The 17,939-nt window shown below is 40.2% G+C and overlaps 1 protein-coding gene across 1 annotated transcript in view; it reads left to right on the forward strand.

Annotated features, from left to right (window-relative positions):
- Positions 1–17,939, forward strand: part of OGFRL1 (opioid growth factor receptor like 1) — an 86,654-nt gene that overhangs the window by 28,414 nt on the left and 40,301 nt on the right. Inside the window, exon 3 of the mRNA XM_065681436.1 lies at positions 7,127–7,170. Within this exon, the coding sequence (XP_065537508.1) occupies positions 7,127–7,170 (44 nt within the window). The remainder of the gene's footprint in view (positions 1–7,126; positions 7,171–17,939) is intronic.

Consider the following 17,939-nt stretch of genomic DNA (forward strand, 5'->3'; position numbering starts at 1 on the left):
TGCATTTCTGTTAGCATGCAATGTAGAGGAAAGCACGGATGAGGCTTAACAGAAACTAATGTGGGGGACAGAGGATGAAGATGGTGTGGTAACTGGAGATGGAGAAGATGGCTTGATGGGTGGAAAGATGATTGTAAACTCTGGTAGGCCTAGGCATGACAGTAGCTGCTGTTCGGCTCAACTGAGAAGAGGTAGCCATAAGATGTAAAGGGAAGACTTTGTAGACTGTTCTTTCTGGCAGTGGTTTTCCGAATGTGTTAGAGTCACAGCAAGATTTTTGCCTTTCCTTCATTGGGGAGCATTGTATAGAAGTAAATCTGCAAGAGGAGGAGTCGCTGGATGGAACAGAAATCTAAGGATCATTTGAAAGGGCTGCAATTTAGACTTTATGCATAGAGAATCTGCAAGACTGGGTGTTTGGCTGGTTTTGTGTTGCAGGTATTAACAGTGTGTTTGAGTTGGCAAGCGTATTTTTCTTGAAGTGATGGAGAGATGAAGAAACATTTCATATGTGCCATTGGATGCAGATTTGGAGTAGATGCAGTTTTCTGGACCATGTTCACAAAGGTGGCAGTGATTTTAATTGCCAGAGCAGTGGATATTCAGAAAATCTTTTCAGGTCTCCACTTGAAAACAAATGGAGGATCTTCTGATGGGGGCTGAGGGAATTAGCTGAATAAGAGAGCCGTTAGGTCTTGACTGTCACAGGAAAGATGATTGGCATCTCAAAATGCACAGGGATGGAATAGTGCAAATATCTTTGGACTTTGGCAAGAACACTGTTAGCTAAGTTAACCTGAAGAGGGTCCAGGATGGAAATAGAAGAGTGAAACTTGATGCAACTTCTGTGCTTAGAGATTAAATGAAAATCTGGGTAGTGGATAAAGAAGTGAGGAGACTGGAGGACCTAAGACAGAGAAAATAGCTAAAGGATGGAAATCCCCCATTAACGCATTTTCCATAAAACTTATTTGTAAGTCCTGAAAGGGGTATCATTAAAACAAATGAACCAACAGAACTATTTTAACATGGTTGTAGTAACCATAAGCACTAGCAATAGGAAATGCTTCCTGCATTGCTTAATTCTTGCTCTGTGAATTTAATAGCACTCTTAAACCAACAGTGGCAAGAAAAATTGACTGTACAAGTCTTTCAAGTGTTGTGCCAAACCTCATTCCTGTTTGTCTACGTAAAAATGACAACATTTCAGGTTGGCAAATCCACTTGTAAAAAAGCATCTTTATCTAGAACTTTTTTTCAGTAGAGGGAGAACAATGCATCCACCATACTCCCATCTGCTCAGTCAAGCAAGTACTGCCTGTAACTCTTGAAATGCCAGCCTCTGTCAAAGTCTCACAGCTTGAATGGTGCTTGCTGCAGTTCATTCAGCAGCAGAGCTAGCTTCCTGGTGGGTATAGAGGAAATTAATGTTAGAGGCTAGCTGAATATAGTTCAGGTGATTTACTGAAGATGCAAAAACCCCTTTGATGCCTAAGGGTGAACTTCTAAAGATTTTAGGAAATGGAGTTGTGCTAAATAGTAACTGCCTGTAAATGCCTTTCTACTCGGATTCTTGTTGCTGATGTGCAATCTTGGGTAACTTTCAAGTGCATCTTTGCAGTTTTGCTCCTGCAGAAGCTGAAGTTCTTGTTTACCGTCTTCTGACTCCTTTCAAATCAAAGTTTTATCCCCTGGGGAAAAGGGGACATCTATTATTCCGGCACAGTGTGCAAGCTGGCTGTTGAATCATGTAATCTTGATGCTAGTAATGTTCCTGATATTTCCTGAAGAGGGAGTGACTGCAACAGTACTTGTCACCTGGGCATAGCAAACTCGGACTGAGCAAGCGGCACGTGGAAAATTGAGGCTTGGTTGGTTTCTACATGTTTTGGTTGTCCAAGAAGTGAGGAAAAATTGTCTTGCAGAAGGACTGTTGTAGAAACAAGTATTTACGTGTAGAGAATTTGAGGGAGAGAAAAGAAACTATGAGCCTCAAGGGTCTTCGTTACGGTTAGAGCCAAGAGTCATGAATTAAAAATTCCGGTTTAGAGAGTGCACATAAATTACCTCTTGTTTTAACCTGACAAAGACTTGCAGTTGTATGGAACAAAATCAGAATTGTGCAAAGGTTTCCTGATGAAACTCAAAAGCAAGGTGAAACATGCTTGTAGGTTTTATGTTTAATTAAGCACTTAGTCAGGTTTGCAACAAAACTTCCCTTCATGCAGCTCACCTGAATTGGAGCGAGCTTCCAGGGCTTAGTTTTGGTATGAAATTGGAGGCGCTCTTCCTTTGGATGTAATTTTGATACCATGTTAAGTAGTTTGGGGCTTTTCTTTGGAGTGATTTACTTAAGATAACTTTCTTGGCCGTTGCTGTTCCTCAGCCGCTGGGTAGTTTGTATTCTATCCCCCCTTCAGAATTATGTAAGGTAAATTTTCTAGGATGCTGTCTGATTCTCTGCTTTTTATTTCTCTTTTCCATATTAATATCCAAGTTGTCCAACATCTATATTAAGAAAACATAAATGCTCCAAAAAAACCTTGTGTCTATCTGAATTTTTGCTGCTTTTCCAATTTTTGCTCAACTTGAGATGAAGTAATGTAGGTTATATTTGGGATGGGGGAGTGGTTTCATTCCTTTTTTGATTGTTTTAACCTATACACTAATGGTCTAAAGTAAGTCCTGCCCTTTATTAAAGTAGCCTGTGAAACTTTTCTAGTTAATGGCTTTAGTAGTGAGGTGTGACACTGAGTTTGGATGTTGAGCAGCAAAAATGGGTTTGTGCCACAACTGTCTGGCTGAAACTCATTTTTACTGTTGAGAATTGTAGATTTTGATACTTACTTGTGAAAGAATGAGGTAAACACTGCTGTTAGAAAATTCTGAGTAATGTCACCTGTGCCAGAGATGCCTCAGAGACACTTTCCATGCAGCTCTTGTCAAAAATCGAAGAGACAGGGAGAAGGTGAAGGAAGCTTCTGCTGTAGCACAAGGACAAACGTGGTAATGCTTGTTTTGCAGAAAAGCTTTATTTAGCTTAGCAACCTCATTGCTAAATATTCCCCAACACTTAGCAGCATAATCTAAAGAGACTAAAGCTTTTTAAGAGCAGAGGGGATGTGAATGTGTGGGGCAAAGACACATGCCATAGCCAGAGAGTCTGAAGATCATGAAGATGGCAGACATTGAACCTTAATTAGAGATTATTTAATATCAAGCTGTTCCGGGTGTCCTGTAGCAGCAGAAACTGATGCCTGTTCCTGCAGCTTTGTATTTCTTTTGTTTGCATGTTGATAATATGCAAGTGAGATCGCATGTCAGGCCCCAGGGGCTGCTTCTGCATGTGAAAGTGAGGCTTTCTTTTTGGTGTGACTTTTTCCACTTGGTACTTATGTCAGGGTTCGATTTATGTACCTGGACAGTTGGTGGGGTGTTAAATAAGAATCTTTATCAGCCTGGAGAAGGAGGGTTGAACTAGCAATTTTCCAGGCTGTGCTGACATCTGGTGGCTGTTTATATATTTAGGTACTATTTGAAATGCTTTTTGTTCAAGTATGGGGCAATTGTCTATCTGCAGTCTGCTTGCTGTTGTATTTTGGGCTGTTCCACTGTATTTTTGTGGTGATTTTCCCACTATCTTTGCTTCTGTAAAAGTGATATTTACTTTTACAGTGATATTCTGTAAAGTGAGCAATGAATACTTTGCATATTTTGGCACCCAACTTCTTATAATCACAAATTAAATATCCAACTTGCTAAAAAGGGGCAAGAATAGGTTTTCTTTTCAGTCCTTGCCTTTCACGCTTTGTTGTGAAATGAAAGAGAATGAATTTCTGCAGTCTTTTTATAGTGTGGCCTGCCCTGTACTATTCAGAATCTCTTTCTTCCAGATGACAGCAGGACAATGCTGCAGTTGGGTTTGGGCATTGTTGGGTTTTGTTGTTGCACAACATTCTTTTAGCAACTGCTTCTTTCATAGTTATCTGTACTGTCACGGTCATATCCTGTGAGTGTAGGATAGGTGAAGCTAAGGGAGGGAGAGCAGATCCTAGGATCAGCTAAATAGCTGTTTCACTAACACCTTGCCTCTTGGAGATCTGTAGAGAAGGTTTTTTTGCAGCAGTTTATCCTTACTGTGTGGTAGCTTTACTGAGACAATGATCACCCCTGTGGCTACCTGTGCAAGTAGTGCATTCCCTGAACTCCCTCAGCTGCAGAATTTTAGCCTAGCTTTGTGCAGGACATGCTGGCAAATCACCAGCTTCATTTCTTCTCACCTATAAAAGGAAGAACATGCTTTGCAGTGCAAGCTGATGGGGTTTGTTTGGGGTTTTTTTTCCTGCTATTTGGGTAGCTAAGCATATATGAGGAACTGTGCCTAGGATGTGGTAGGCATCTATTCTGGCAAAGGGATGTGATCTGTATAACTTTCTACCCCTCCTCAACTATCTCATCTTAGAAGCATCATTCAGACTTCATAAATACTGGTAAAATAAAATAGTCACCTGGAATGATTTGGAAGTCAAAGGCAATCAATAGAGAAGTAGTAGAAATATAGCGGACCTGTGCTTAATGTAGTCATTTCATTGCTGTCACATTCTCCTGTCGCTTGTTTTGATTGTAGGCCCTGCAGAATAAGAACTGTGTTGAGCACAAATGTGGTTCTTACCGGAAGATTTTCTTTAATAGCCTGAAGTTGTTATGACTATCTGGTGGGAAGCATATCTGATACAGATTTGCAAAACTGACTTACAAAGTCCAGTCACTTGTGTTGTTTACTGAAATGCTGAAGCTGAAGTCTCAAAAGTGTCAGGAATTCCATAGTAGTACGAGACAGTAATATATTGCTTAGTTTTTATTCCGCTTTTCCTTTTTCTGAATTTCTGGATTGTTTTTCTATCATCTGCTTGAGTATTTCCTTGTCACTGCACCATTTGCCTTGACAAGTTTTCTTCCTTTGTGTGATAACAGTATGTTGCCTGTTACTGCACTGGCTCTCCTAAACTTTCTCAGATATTAGGGTAACAGCTCCAATAGTTCATAGTTTGTTTCTAATATTCTAATTATTATTTCTAATATAATTAATTTTTGATACAATTAATTTCTAATACTGTTTCTAATACTTTTCGTAGCTCAAAGTTCATAGGCTTATTTTGAAAGCAGAGAAAAGCCAAAGCAGACATTTGGTATTAGGTTTTTTGTTTGTTTTTTAATCCCTGAAGTTTGAATTGTACAGGGAAAATATGCTAATAGTAAATCGAAGTTCTAACCAACAGTAGTAAAAGATGCAAATAAAGATGATACCATGGTTGAGCATTTGGATATTAAAAAAATTCACCAGAACCCTTAGAGGATTAAAATAGGATCTGTTAACAATAGAAATATCAGATGCTTGTCTGCTGAAGCTTGAAAGTACTATGGTAAATTCTGGCAGAGACTACCACAGTATTATTTTTATGCTCTCTCTTGTGAAGAGTTGAAATGCCTTTTGCAGATTGTACTTAATCTGGAAAGCCTTGAATGAGAAATATAAGGTCTCTAGCAGCCGTCCACTTCAGAGCTGGCCCCGCCTCCAGTAGAAGCTAGGACTAAATGACCTCTTGAGATAGGTTCACACCTGGATTATGCCGACATTTACTCTTTTTTCTTGCTTTGAGGGTGCAGCTCGGTGACTTTCTTTATGCACTTTATGCTTTTGTTTCTACTGCTGGATTGTTGAGCCAACAGCAGGCCAACTCTGTTCCATGCAAGGTTACCTGGCACTCTGACTGCCTTGGCTGCTTCATTAAAGGACAGGGATTTCCCTCTTCTGCCTTGTGTCTTACAGAGGTCCAACCTACGGCCCCAGTCAACATGTAAAATTGTTGGAGTGTCTTAGGCAAAATGCATCTTCTGAGTGCAGAACTAGCATAGGTTGTTTGTCTACTGATAGGGAGCTGGTTTATTCAGGACAGACAGCTTAAGAAGGAAACCTCTTAATTTGCAATTTTTGCCTTCTTTGCCCTTGGAGTTCATGATTTTGTAGCAGACTGGGCTGTGAAGGTGATCTGTACCTTCAGATTTATTTTAGCCTTTCAGGCTCCTGCATATCTCTAGGCCTTCCTATGAATGGTAAAGTGGGGTGTGCAATTACACAGTCACTTTCTTTCCCTTTCCTACTGTTGTAAATCTTTGCCTTGACCAAAGGGATCTCCACCAGGGAATTTTTATGACTGCAAGAACTGGACTTTTAAATACATGGCCTGATTTTCAGAAGCACTAGAATGAGACGGAGGTAGTGGTAGAGGAGAAAATTGTGGTTACTTTGATCTAATTGAGACATAATTATGCCCTTCAGAAAGTTGGGCAATATGCTGTGCTATAACTGGTGCTCACAGAGTGGTGAGGACAGTACCAGTACTGGGGAAACCCTTCTGTTGGTTAAACTCTCAGATTAAGCTCCTCTGCCTTTTCAGTAGCAAATTAATTTTTCTTAAAGTAGGTTGCTGTAGTACTGTAAGATGATTCAGGCCCCCGGTCGTTTGCACATGTTGTTTTGTGCACATGCACTGTTTTTTAGAGAAGGAACTAGTAATGATCTTGTCCAAAAGTGTTTCTTATGTTGTACTAAAACCTGATCAAGTGGAATTTTTTTCTCTTCTGAGGATTTTGGCTTTTGATCTACATAAAACTTTTTTTTTTATTATTTATTTATTATTACATTCTCTCTTTCCCCTCCTCCCCCTTAGAGGTGATATGTTTAAGGAAACTGAATACTTCATCTGTTTCTGGGAGGAAAATATAATTTCACACAAAAGTAGACTGCTGTTAAGTCATCTCTTCTTGTATAAATGAACTCTTATATTTACCAAGCCATGTCTTTAAAAGTATCCTTTTCCTCACAGTACTCGAGGTGTCCCAGAACCATCATTCCTCTGATAATTAAAATTAAGCTAGATATTGTAGTCATTCCTCTTAAGCCAGCATACCAGGATATTGCTTTTAAATTGTGTTAAAAGATTCCAGTCATTTGGAGAAATTACACGATGGTTTTTAAGTGTGGAATGCAAGTACAGTTTTTCTGCTTGTTTGTTACTGTATTTATGTGAACTCATTAAAATGGCGAATTCTCTCTTTTCTGCAGGCGCAACTTCAAGACATTCAGGAGTACTTTGGAGTGAACTGGCCGTAAGCATTGCATTACCATGGTGGCAGTAACAGTGGCAGTCCTCTGGAGATGCTGAAGCTCAGCTTTGTTTTGAACTTCTTTCTTACACCTCCCAGCTTGTGCACAAAGGACTTATCATTGATTGGGATTCATATGGTATAAACTAGGCATTGGTATGGGTTTTTTTCCTTCCTATACTTGACGTCTGCATGTTTCTGGCAATCAGTGATAAAGTCTGTATGAGGTCTGCTGACATTTGGTCTGTTTTTAAGAGCTCTGAGTGACAGGTAGTGTAAACATCCTACACTCTCAGCTGTGGAAACTAAGAAAGCTGGGAGAAGGCTGTTTACTCTCCCTGCCTTGGAAATCATCTGGAGGACAAGGGTGGAATATTGTGACCTCTGTGTGGGTTGTATTTTATATTTCACTTTATGGTGTCAGTAAACAAATAACATCATTAGATCATGTTATGAGTGGTTTGTGTTCTGATCTAGATCAGAAGGGCCTTACAATAGGCTTTAGCTGCGCTGCTGGCTTGAGGGAAACTTAAATAGTAACAATAATACACTAAAATACTTGCATCCTTAAACAGTGAAACAGACCTGTTGTGCTGTTTGTTTATAGGTAGTGGTACATACAAGTTAGTGTAGACATCCTTGGGTCGACACATCAGTAGTGTATTTAATCAAAATAATCCTTAAATGTTTGGTTCTTGTTTTCCGAGATTCATTTGATCCTTGTTTCCTATGCAAACCTGTTAGAGATCAGAAGGTTCTAGGGGGCTTCAAATGTCAGTTTCTTTTTAAAGAAACTCAAAGGTGTCAACACTGATTGACTCCATCTCTAAATTAACTGAATTAAAGATATATTTACCTTTATGTTTTCCATTTGCTGTTGTTTGCCACTTGTCCCGTTTTGTCCTGGCAATCTTCCTCCTGGAGCTGTGAAGGTTCTACTTGCTGTTAGCCAAGTAAAGCTTCTCGCTTTAAGTGTATAATAAGCTGGGGAGGGGATTTCCTTTTAGATCTAATATCCTGCTGGCATGATTTAAATCATCACAAAGTGTAGTTTTGCAGCTTTTCTTGAGTGGTGACTTTGGCAGAAAGAATACTGTTCCCTTCTCTTTTTCATATTTATGGGAGGGGACACCTTTTGTGCTCTCTAAGAAAATTTTCATAGTACAGTTGAATTCAAAGATCACCTTCTGGTTCCTTTTGCCATTGCATTCTTAGTGTCTTCAGATCATGCTGCTGCAGCTTTTTAGCAAAGGCATTTAAATATAAAATCTTTGAAATAAGGGCAGTTCTAAGAGTTTAAATAAAGAAGTTTGGAAAGTGCTGGGAGTGAGAAGACAACAGGAGAATGATAGAAGGTCATGTAAGGATTTGATGTAGTACCTCTACAAAGCGGACAAAAAAAGAGTTCAAATTGTTAGGCAGAGCTAAAAAACCCCAGACAGTTATTTGAAGCAATAATTATTTTTCAGGCTCTGGCTTGCCTTCCTTTTGGAAAAAGGAATTGGAGGCGAAGCTGGAGTCACAGGGGCCCGTTAGAGTGCTGTAGCCAAGGAGTAAGTTTGAGTAAAAAGAGGCTTGAGATATGACTGTGCAGTAACAAACATTAGTGCTTCAGGTTTGTGGGGTTTTAACTTGTGATTTGCATAGCAGTTTCTGTGAAAAGCAGAGTTAGCCTCCTAAAATGATTGTTTTAAGGAGATGCTAGCTGTTCAGACCAGTTAAACGATAGAGGGTAGCATTTCCCCATACACATGGATCCCTTGGCAGAGAAGTATCTCCGAGGGTGATGGCGCACACAGTTACATCTTTCACTGCATGACACAGGCTATGCTGTCAAGGAAAGACAACCTCCTGAAAGGAGATAACATGCTGAATTTGTGAGGTGTGGGGGGGTTCTTTTAGTATTTTTTTCTTAGATTTGCTTTAGGTTTGGAGTCATTATTTTGTGTTACTTGGAAAAACTCTATCTAGCATTACTTATTTGTGGATTTAATAGTGAAATTCCATCTTCAGTCTCATCAGGGTAAACTGGGACTATTGGAATCTTCTCATAGATGCTCCCTTGGCCACACTTTTCTGCCCTTTTACTTGTGCTGACATTAATGTTTGTTTAAACTGCAAGCTAATTCAGTGGCTTGACCCCGCTGAAAACTAAATAAGTGAAACAGCTTTTACGTGGATCAGCTGAGAAATGCCTTGCTCCACTACTGTGCTGTGGCCTGAAATGCTATTGAAAATGCTAATTCCTTCAAGTATAGCCACTTTTCTGAAGAGCCGGAACAAAACTTATTCTGAATAGTTTATGAAATCCTAAAACAATAAAATGGTGAAATTACAGGATTTTGTATGCTTTTGGTTTATTTGGTATAAAATTCTTCTGTTAATGCTGTTTGAATGCAATTGCAAGCATGGTGCTAAAATAAGTTCAGATAATAGTGCTTTAATGAATTTTTTTCTTTTTTTTTTTTAACACCACGCATAGTACTCTTTGAAAGATTTGTTTGTAAAGTCTAATAACTACATTGTATTGGTAATAGGAAGTAACCAGTAATTTTGCTGCCTCCGGACCTTTACTTGTAAAGTTACTCCCTGATGCATTTGTACCATACTGAGCGCTGTATAAATTGCATTACTCCCAGATCACAAAGGTTTTCTTCCCCCAGGTACCATTTGCCAAGCCAAAGGCAAACCTTAGGTCCTTTTCTCTTGTTAATCTGACTTCGAAGAGCTTAAGATTCTTTCTAATCTATCAATTAAATATAGAGCTTTCCCATTGTGAAAAACATACAGAGCTGTTTCAAAAGCCTCTTGCCAATAATGAGCTTTGGATTGGGTCCATGGGGAGGTAATCTGGATAGCTACCACAGAAAGTCATCTGTGGGAAATGGCTGATTGTAGTCATGGGCTTTTTCCTGGAAGGGTGGTTCTGCCAAGATGCAAAAGTGCCTTGCTGCAGGTGATTCTTTGCACCACCTAGGACTATACCATTCTTGCATGTTAAGTTCAACATGCTGCATTGATTATGGTTTTGTTGATGGGTTGTTTGGGTTTTTTTTTTTGAGGGGGGAAAAAAAAAAAGGATAGTTCTTAGCATGTTTCCTTATTTTTACACTTAAGTTTAGGTAATGTAATTTTCTTGCTTTAAAATTTTAACATGGAGGTGAGGCAGATTTCCCTTTTTATTTTTTTTCCTCTTAAGCTACATTTTGATTACATAGTCCTTTAGGCAATTGCTTAACATCCAGTTTGGGTAATACAGGTAGTGATTGTGGGGAGAAAGGATTTGTGGGAGTCCTTGAGCAGAACTGTTGCTTGTTTGGAGATTGCAACCTGACCTTGCAGTTTAAAAGTGAAATATTAGAAAAACTTTGTATTAAAAGAGCTCCAGCGAGGGAGAGGAGAGGTGAAGGGGGAAGAGAGGTGACCTGCTGGTCACCCGAAGGGGGAAAAATAATATACTGTTGATGTCAAACGGAGAAAAAGAGCAGCAAATGTCCTTGATGCTTATTCAAAAGTTGAATTCTTTTTTGTGCAGTAAATCTCCCTGTCACTGATTCTGCATCAGTGTAGGAGAATTTAAAGGTCTATGACAAGCTGTTCTGCTTTGAAAACCTATATCTAAATTGAAGAAGGGGAAAAAAAAGAGTTTGCTTTGAATGAAAGTAGAAAAATGCATTATGTGGATTTCACTCATAACTGCCCCTCAAATGAGAGAAGGGATTCTAGACTTGAATTTTCCCTGTGCTATGGTTAAGTTAAACTCATGTAAAGGTAACTCTCTCTGCAAAATGGAAACAGGTTTGGAATATAAAAATATGCATACAAAGATTTTTAAAGCTTAAAAATACATTAACTTAAAATCTAAGCAAACACTTTGATTCAGGTTTTCTTCAAAATCAGGGTGTTTTTTTTTTTAACTTAAAAATCATATTTAATTAAACAGAATCCAAAAGCTGAAGCTTCTTTTATTCATGCATGAAACGTTTTGGTTCTTGTCAGCTCTGGGCTCCTTCCAAGACCTACTTAGCTACAGTTAGGCATTTGTTTCCTTTTTTTTTGACCTTTGGTTATAAGAAGGTTAGCATGAACTAAATGGAAATACACTTTTGTAGCAACTAGTTTATATGATAAGCAAACTTCAACTAAGCATTGCAGTGTTTAACCACAGAGTACCTCAGGAGAGAGGCTGAGGGCTTGCTTATTTAAAGCAGTGTAATATGATAGCTAAATTACACATTATTTAACTCAGAAAGGGAGAGCAGAGTGAGGCTGTGTTGCGTAAGCCTTGCGTTTGCAGCACTAACTCCATAAGAGGATCCAGTTTTCTTTCTGCTACAGTTAATAGGGGATTTTTTTTTGCTGCCTTGGTCCTATTATTAAGCTGTTAAAATAATACTGCAGAAAGATGGGTTCTAATCATGGCTTTGGACAGACTGTGTTTCATTTTCTCCTTTGTGAAAGATGATGAGACTTCCTCTGTAAATGCAGAACCCCATGTTGTTTTAGGAGTCTCTCTCTTTGCAGTGAAGCATGTTTCCAAAATCATACCATCACAAGCTAGTTTGTCTCATTGTGTTCCAGCCTTTAGCTGTGATTTAGATAGATTGCAGTGCTCAGTTGTACTGCTGGGGAAGTGGAAAGGATGTGCTTATTACAAGACCTGATGCAGGGTTATCATAAATGCTTCTAAGAGCTCCTTCCTGTCTTTCTGCTATGATGCCATTCTCTCCCATGTGCCGAGCAGGCATACAGCACCTCTGCTAGTAGTAATTTTGAGTGTGTGCTTACAGGGCAGCCCACAGTTTGCATAGTCGTGCCCAGGCAGCTGGGGCATTGACTGCTGCCCAGCTATGGCAGCATGGAAGTCAGCTCCAAGCCAGCCTCACCCCACTTTCCAATGAGTATATTCTTAGGCTACTGAAGGGTCCAGCCAACCCTGTGTCATTACTTAGTTCAGGAGAAATATACTGAGCATCACCTCCAGCTAAGGATTTCTGGGCTTTGCATCGTCTGAAGGCTACCTTTCTCCAGGTGTTTCTGTATAGCCTGGCTGGCTCTGGTCTTCTGAAAAAGTGCTGCTAAAGTAACTCGGTTCTGATGGAAAATTGATAGGTTGATGTTGATTAAATATTTTTAATTTAATTATTAAATGAAATAATTCCAGAATCTGTGAAATTTGTGTTCTGTTCCTTGACTAGAAATAGATGGCTCTGTATACCTGTGAACTTTGTAAATAGTTGAACTTTGTGCAACTTGCCTAGATTGCAAGCAGTTTTGATGAGGATGTTGATAAGATGCTACTAGGTTATGCTTAACTCACAATATATACAGTGGTAGATTTATTTATTTATTTATTTATTTATTTATCCTTAGCAGTGACCTTACTCACTGCATTGATGTTAATGGAGCTGCTAATTAAGATTTTGCAGCTTGAGTGTGCTGTTTAATATGAGGTATTTAAGACGTGTAGATGTGGCACTTAGGGACATGGTTTCATGGTGGACTTTGCAGTGCTGGGGTTATGGTTGGAGTTGATGATCTTAAAGGTCGTTTCCAACCTAAAGGATTCAATAATTCTATGATTCTAATTGATGAAATGCTACAATATGCTTTGTGTTGCCTACCTGGAAGAGCAGGTCAAATCTAAATTGAAATAGATCATGTTTTATTGCCTTGGGGTAATTGTGCATAGCATATAGCCTTTGAAATTAGAAGTGACAAAACCAGTTGTCTCTCTTGCCACTCAGAGTAGGTGTGTGTCATAGCGTGAAGGTTTGCAAAGGCGGGAGTGACCAAACTTGTCTGCCCTTCACTGAAAAGTGCTTACGCTTATGAAAAGTCCCACATTCACTCATGTTCGTGTTTGGAAGTCTGTCACGTCAACTTCTGGGGACCTGGCTTGTCTGATGACCATCGCAGTGCCTCCCTTTTGACCCCAGGAAAGGGCTCTCCTGAGGGTATTTGTCACTTGCTTTTCCTGTTGAAAGTGAAAAGTATCAGTTGCTTTTGTAATCAGCCAGTTTGCATGCTCTGAAAGTCTCAGCAAATAGCCTGACTGAGGGGTGCTCGCTGATACTACACCTTGGGAGACAAGCTCTGCTGCCACAGGTGCTCGGTTTTCTGATATGATCAGTGGCATATTTATTCTGACAGTGTGTTTTCACCTAGGCGTAATGTTCTTCTCTCCTACAGAGTTGTGTGTGCTAGCCCAAATGCTTTTCAGTGCTGCTTTGCTGCCCTTTAGCTTGCAGATTTGGTTAGAACTGTGTGAATTCACTGTATCGCATGGCTTGGTTAGGACAGGAAAGGAGCAGGACTGAAACTTGGAGGATAAATGAAGTTGAGCAGAAAATATCTGGCAAGATTTTTCTACGAACTGATGACCTCTTCCAAGTGCGGGAGAAAAAGGATCAAAAATGAAGACTGTTACAGATGAATTGGTGCCTGAGCTGTCAGCTCAGGAAACCCCAGAGACAAACTGAATGGAAAGTTTTCCCCTGAAGCCCCCATGGATTTTTTAAAGACAAATCTAAATGGAGAAAAGCACAGATTTACATCTTTGTCTAAGGAACAGAATAATTATGGGCAGCCAGAAAAGAAACTCCAGATTCTTGGCAGAAAAAGAGGTCCAGCTCAAAGACTTGAACTGAATTGATCTAAGGTCTTTCAGGGGCAAATCTAAGATTTTTATTTGTATAATGGAACAAATTTGTGGAAAGATGGAGGTGGGGAATTCAAAACATTGGTTAGGGCTTCAAAATATGTATACCTCTGTTTGATTTCTTTGAGTCTTTTTGCAGGCTGGGATGATGTCTGAACATGTGCCGAATGCATTGTTTACAGCAAGTAAGACAGCTACCTATAAAGTAATATAGACATTCCTACTTCAGGTTGTGGTCTGTCACTTAATTTTAAAAGCAAGACTTATTTTGAATACTTTAACAAAAAATGCTATTTCTATTTCACATTTTAATCTGAAATGAGAGGAAAAGTCTTCATTCGTTCATTCGTTCATCAGAGGTTTCAGATGCTACCTGTTTGAGCAGTCTGAAAAATATGCGTGGATTTTAGGTGCATAAAAATTCACAATGATTTCTTAATTGCTGGGAGGAGTGGGGTTTTTTGTTGGGGTTGGGTTTGGGTTGTTTTTTGTTCTGTTTAGGAGATTGTGCTGTTTTGATCTATTTTGATGTTCACTAGAGTCATCTAAGGCAGTGTTGGCTGATTTTACTCCCTTCCTCTCTAATCTGTATTTGTGTCTAGTGAAGAGGGATTTGCTTCAGTCCCTTTGAATCAAGATTCCTATGCTGTGCAAAGACTTTTGGTGAGGCCTTCACGGGCTATTTAATATTGTTGGTTTAGTACCATTTGCTAGTTCTGCATGTGATGCGAGTTATGGACTGCATGCTCCGAGGTTTGCACAGAGCAAGATCCTAGCGAGGCAGGGGCCTCTGTGTCCCTGAAGCCTTCCTTTCCAGTTTCCCTGCTGAACTTTAAGGAAACTTCATGTGCATGTCCAGTTTAATTTCTCTTCAGAGATGAAGCTGAAAGACGGACACATGTATATGGCTGACACCAGTAGGGCTAGTTCCCATGGTTGCAATCTAAGGTGTCTGCTCTTCTGAAGAGAATTTGAACCGAGATACCAAAACATATGGGCAGAGGGGGAGAGCTTCACTTTTTCAAGCAGGAACATTGGCTGTTTTGTTACCTGGCTCTGGGGACCTGCTTATACATGGACTTGTTCTGAACAGCACTCCCTGACACTTCTGTGAATAGAACAAGAGCTTGCAAGAATAATTTGATTTTCGAATCAACCATTGCATTTGAAATGCACTTTTTGCTTTAATAGTAACAGACAGTTTCTAGGCATAGGCAAGTTCTTGACAATTTGTTGAAAATGAAACCTTTTTGTGGAAATATTCTCTACCTTGAATGACTTTTTGAGAAATGTGCTTAGATCCAGATTGTGGTTTGTGTGTGAACAGTGAGGGCAAACCTGTAGCACAGGCGCTGGGACTCGAGTGGGATGTGGCAGACTGAAACACACGTCTCTCTTCTACCTGATTCAAAAACGAATGCAAGTGTTGAAATCTTGACAGCTCTTACAGAACCAAAAAAGCACCCCAACCTGCATATATTCCCCCCAGCTTCTCATGTTCTCATATTCTGACCATCTTTATTCCACTGTATGTTCATGGAAAATATGGTTGGTTTATACTCTGTAGACCTTGACTCTCAAGCCTGCTTGAGAGTGTATTGCACAAATTAAGTCATCTTAATTTCTCATTCTTAAATATAGAAACATCCAGTTACATTTGGCATACAGTTTTCTTGTGGAGAAGGGAGGTGGAGGAAAAAGAGAGTCAATCAAGAGCTTATCACTTGCAGAGAAGGACTTAGAGATACATTTCTCAAAGGGCCAAAAGGTCCAACAGTCCTTGTTGACACTGACAGCCCTTTGGAGCTCAGCATTCAGCATATGGGGCTGTACCCTTCTGACATTGTGCCTGGCCTTTTCACCAGCAGCTCCTGTTCCTCATTTCTCTTGCTCCATGGAGCTTGCCTGATCCCACTAAGGGCAATTGAGGACCAACTCTCAGCTGTCTTTCTCCCACATCTTGTGTTTTGTAACTACTGGACTGAGAGAAGTTGGGCTGAGAAGAGGTAGCTGCCCAGGAAAGTCTCAAGGAGGGCTAAAGTTGCTGTGGTTGCCAGGGGAAAGAGACCTAGAAACAGGGCTGCAGAAGCAACCTGAGGATGGCTTGTGCAGGGAGAAGTCCTGGGCAGCTAAGAAGAGCAAACCTGGAGAAAGAACTTTCTCCTTAATGTATGCCCTCAACAGCTGATTTTACGAGAGTAAATGGCACAAAATCCTGCACAAGAGGGCATAAAATGCAAAAGGTGGGTAATGTGTGTGTATATAATAAAAAGGCAGCAAAATATGACTGCTTTGCGTGTGTGAGCTTGTGAGAGAGAAACTGGAAGCACTGTACCAGGAGAGCACGGTGAACCTTTTTTTGAAGATGGGACTTGACAGACCTTTAGCATGAAAGAGGCTTGTGTCCAGCTGATGCAGGGAGAACTTGTAATTGTTTGGGAAAGCCCATCTATACCTATTGTAAGTCCTATTGCATGGGCTTCTTGTTTGCTGAAGGAGGGGCTGGTCCTCCCATGTCAGTCCAGTGACAACTGGCTATGATTCTGCCTTGAAAGGGTATGGTCATCTTCCAAGAACTTGCTCTGTAGCATTGTGTTCCTCTGGATGGAGAAGGATTTTGCTCTTCTCACTCATAGTCAAAGTTCCTGCACCATCAATGGAAAATGCCAGGGACAATGGAATACAGCATGATTCTGAGAGGGAGAGTTAATTAATCACAAAATCATCTTGGGCATCTTGAATAAAAAGCAGCATATAAAGCAGACAAGGGTTCAAATGTGTATTACCCAAACCACCTGCTTCAAAACAAGCTACTCTAAGAAGTTGTGCTCTATCAACAAGTGATTTTGGAAGGTCTCCTTTAAGCATCCTTCTCCGGAGCAGTGTTTTGGAGGGAGCTCTACAGTGTCTGTATGGTTCATCAAGTGCTGAGGTACCAAATGGAAGCTGTCCATGCTCCAGCTGCTCCTTGTGGTGGCTGCTGCGAGGGGACCAGAGGCAGGGCTGTGAGAGCAGAGTCGAAAGTAAGTTTGATAATGTGTGGTTATGTTTGGGGACTTTTTTGTCACTGGAGGCTGTGGGGCTGATGAGGGGCACAATGTGACTGCTGCCTCCGAAATGTTAAAAAATAGTAAAACAGTCTTCAGAGCTGCTGCAGGTTTGTTCAATGCAAATGCGCTGTTATCCCTCAGCACTCTGGTTTCCATCCAGCCGAAAGACAAACTGAAATCTACTTGCAGAATGATTTGCTTAGTGTTCTGCAGGGCCTGGATACGAGGCTGTTTGGCCTCCTTGCCATCACCTGGCCACACAGCCTCCAGCTCAAATATACGAGACAACTGTCTTATGCTGCCTCGAGGAGAAACTGTGGATAATTTGAGGTAATGATCTAGTAAGAAAGGTCAGATCTTAATGAGTAAGGACATAGCCTAGCTTAATAATTGCTGGTTTCTGCTTGGGGACAGGAAAAGCCATTTTTATGCTGTAATTCAAGGTCAGCGCTGTACTCTGCTTTGTCTCTCTGCTCATTTAGGATTTAGGCAATAGATAGTTAAGTCAGTCTGAAATATTTTTGCAGCTAGCTAGTCCATGAATTATAGCAGATTTGGCCTATTTTTGGAGGGGTTTGAGGCAGAGATGTTTACAACAGCTTGTAGAAAGGACAGAACTTGCTTTTGTAAAACTCAGTGTGCTGTAGTTCTCAGAAACTTTTTTTTAAGTCTGTCATGTCCCCTGTTTCTAGGGATGGGGAGAGGCAACAAGACCTTCAAACCTAGCAGAAACACAAAGCTCTTTGCATTTTCAGATGAGGCTTCAGCTCCAAGCTGCACAGTTGACAGCTATGATTGCATCTTGCTACCTCTTTTCAATTTATTTTTGTTACCTGATGAGTACCACTTTTGCTGTCCCATTATATTCTGGAGGAAGTCTTTGAGGAAAGACAGCAAAGGACAAAATGATAACATTATACCATCTGAGATGGCTTTTTGAGGGGAGTATGAGACTCCAAATCATTCCTTTGGTGCAGGAAAGGGAAATGTTTTATTTGGAGAAAGGTTGTGTGCAACTTTAAAACCTGTAGCTTTGGGGGATAGTTTATTTTCTGTTTCTG

This window comes from Lathamus discolor, chromosome 5, assembly GCF_037157495.1.
Source record: "Lathamus discolor isolate bLatDis1 chromosome 5, bLatDis1.hap1, whole genome shotgun sequence".
In the NCBI taxonomy this organism is placed as follows: Eukaryota; Metazoa; Chordata; class Aves; order Psittaciformes; family Psittacidae; genus Lathamus; species Lathamus discolor.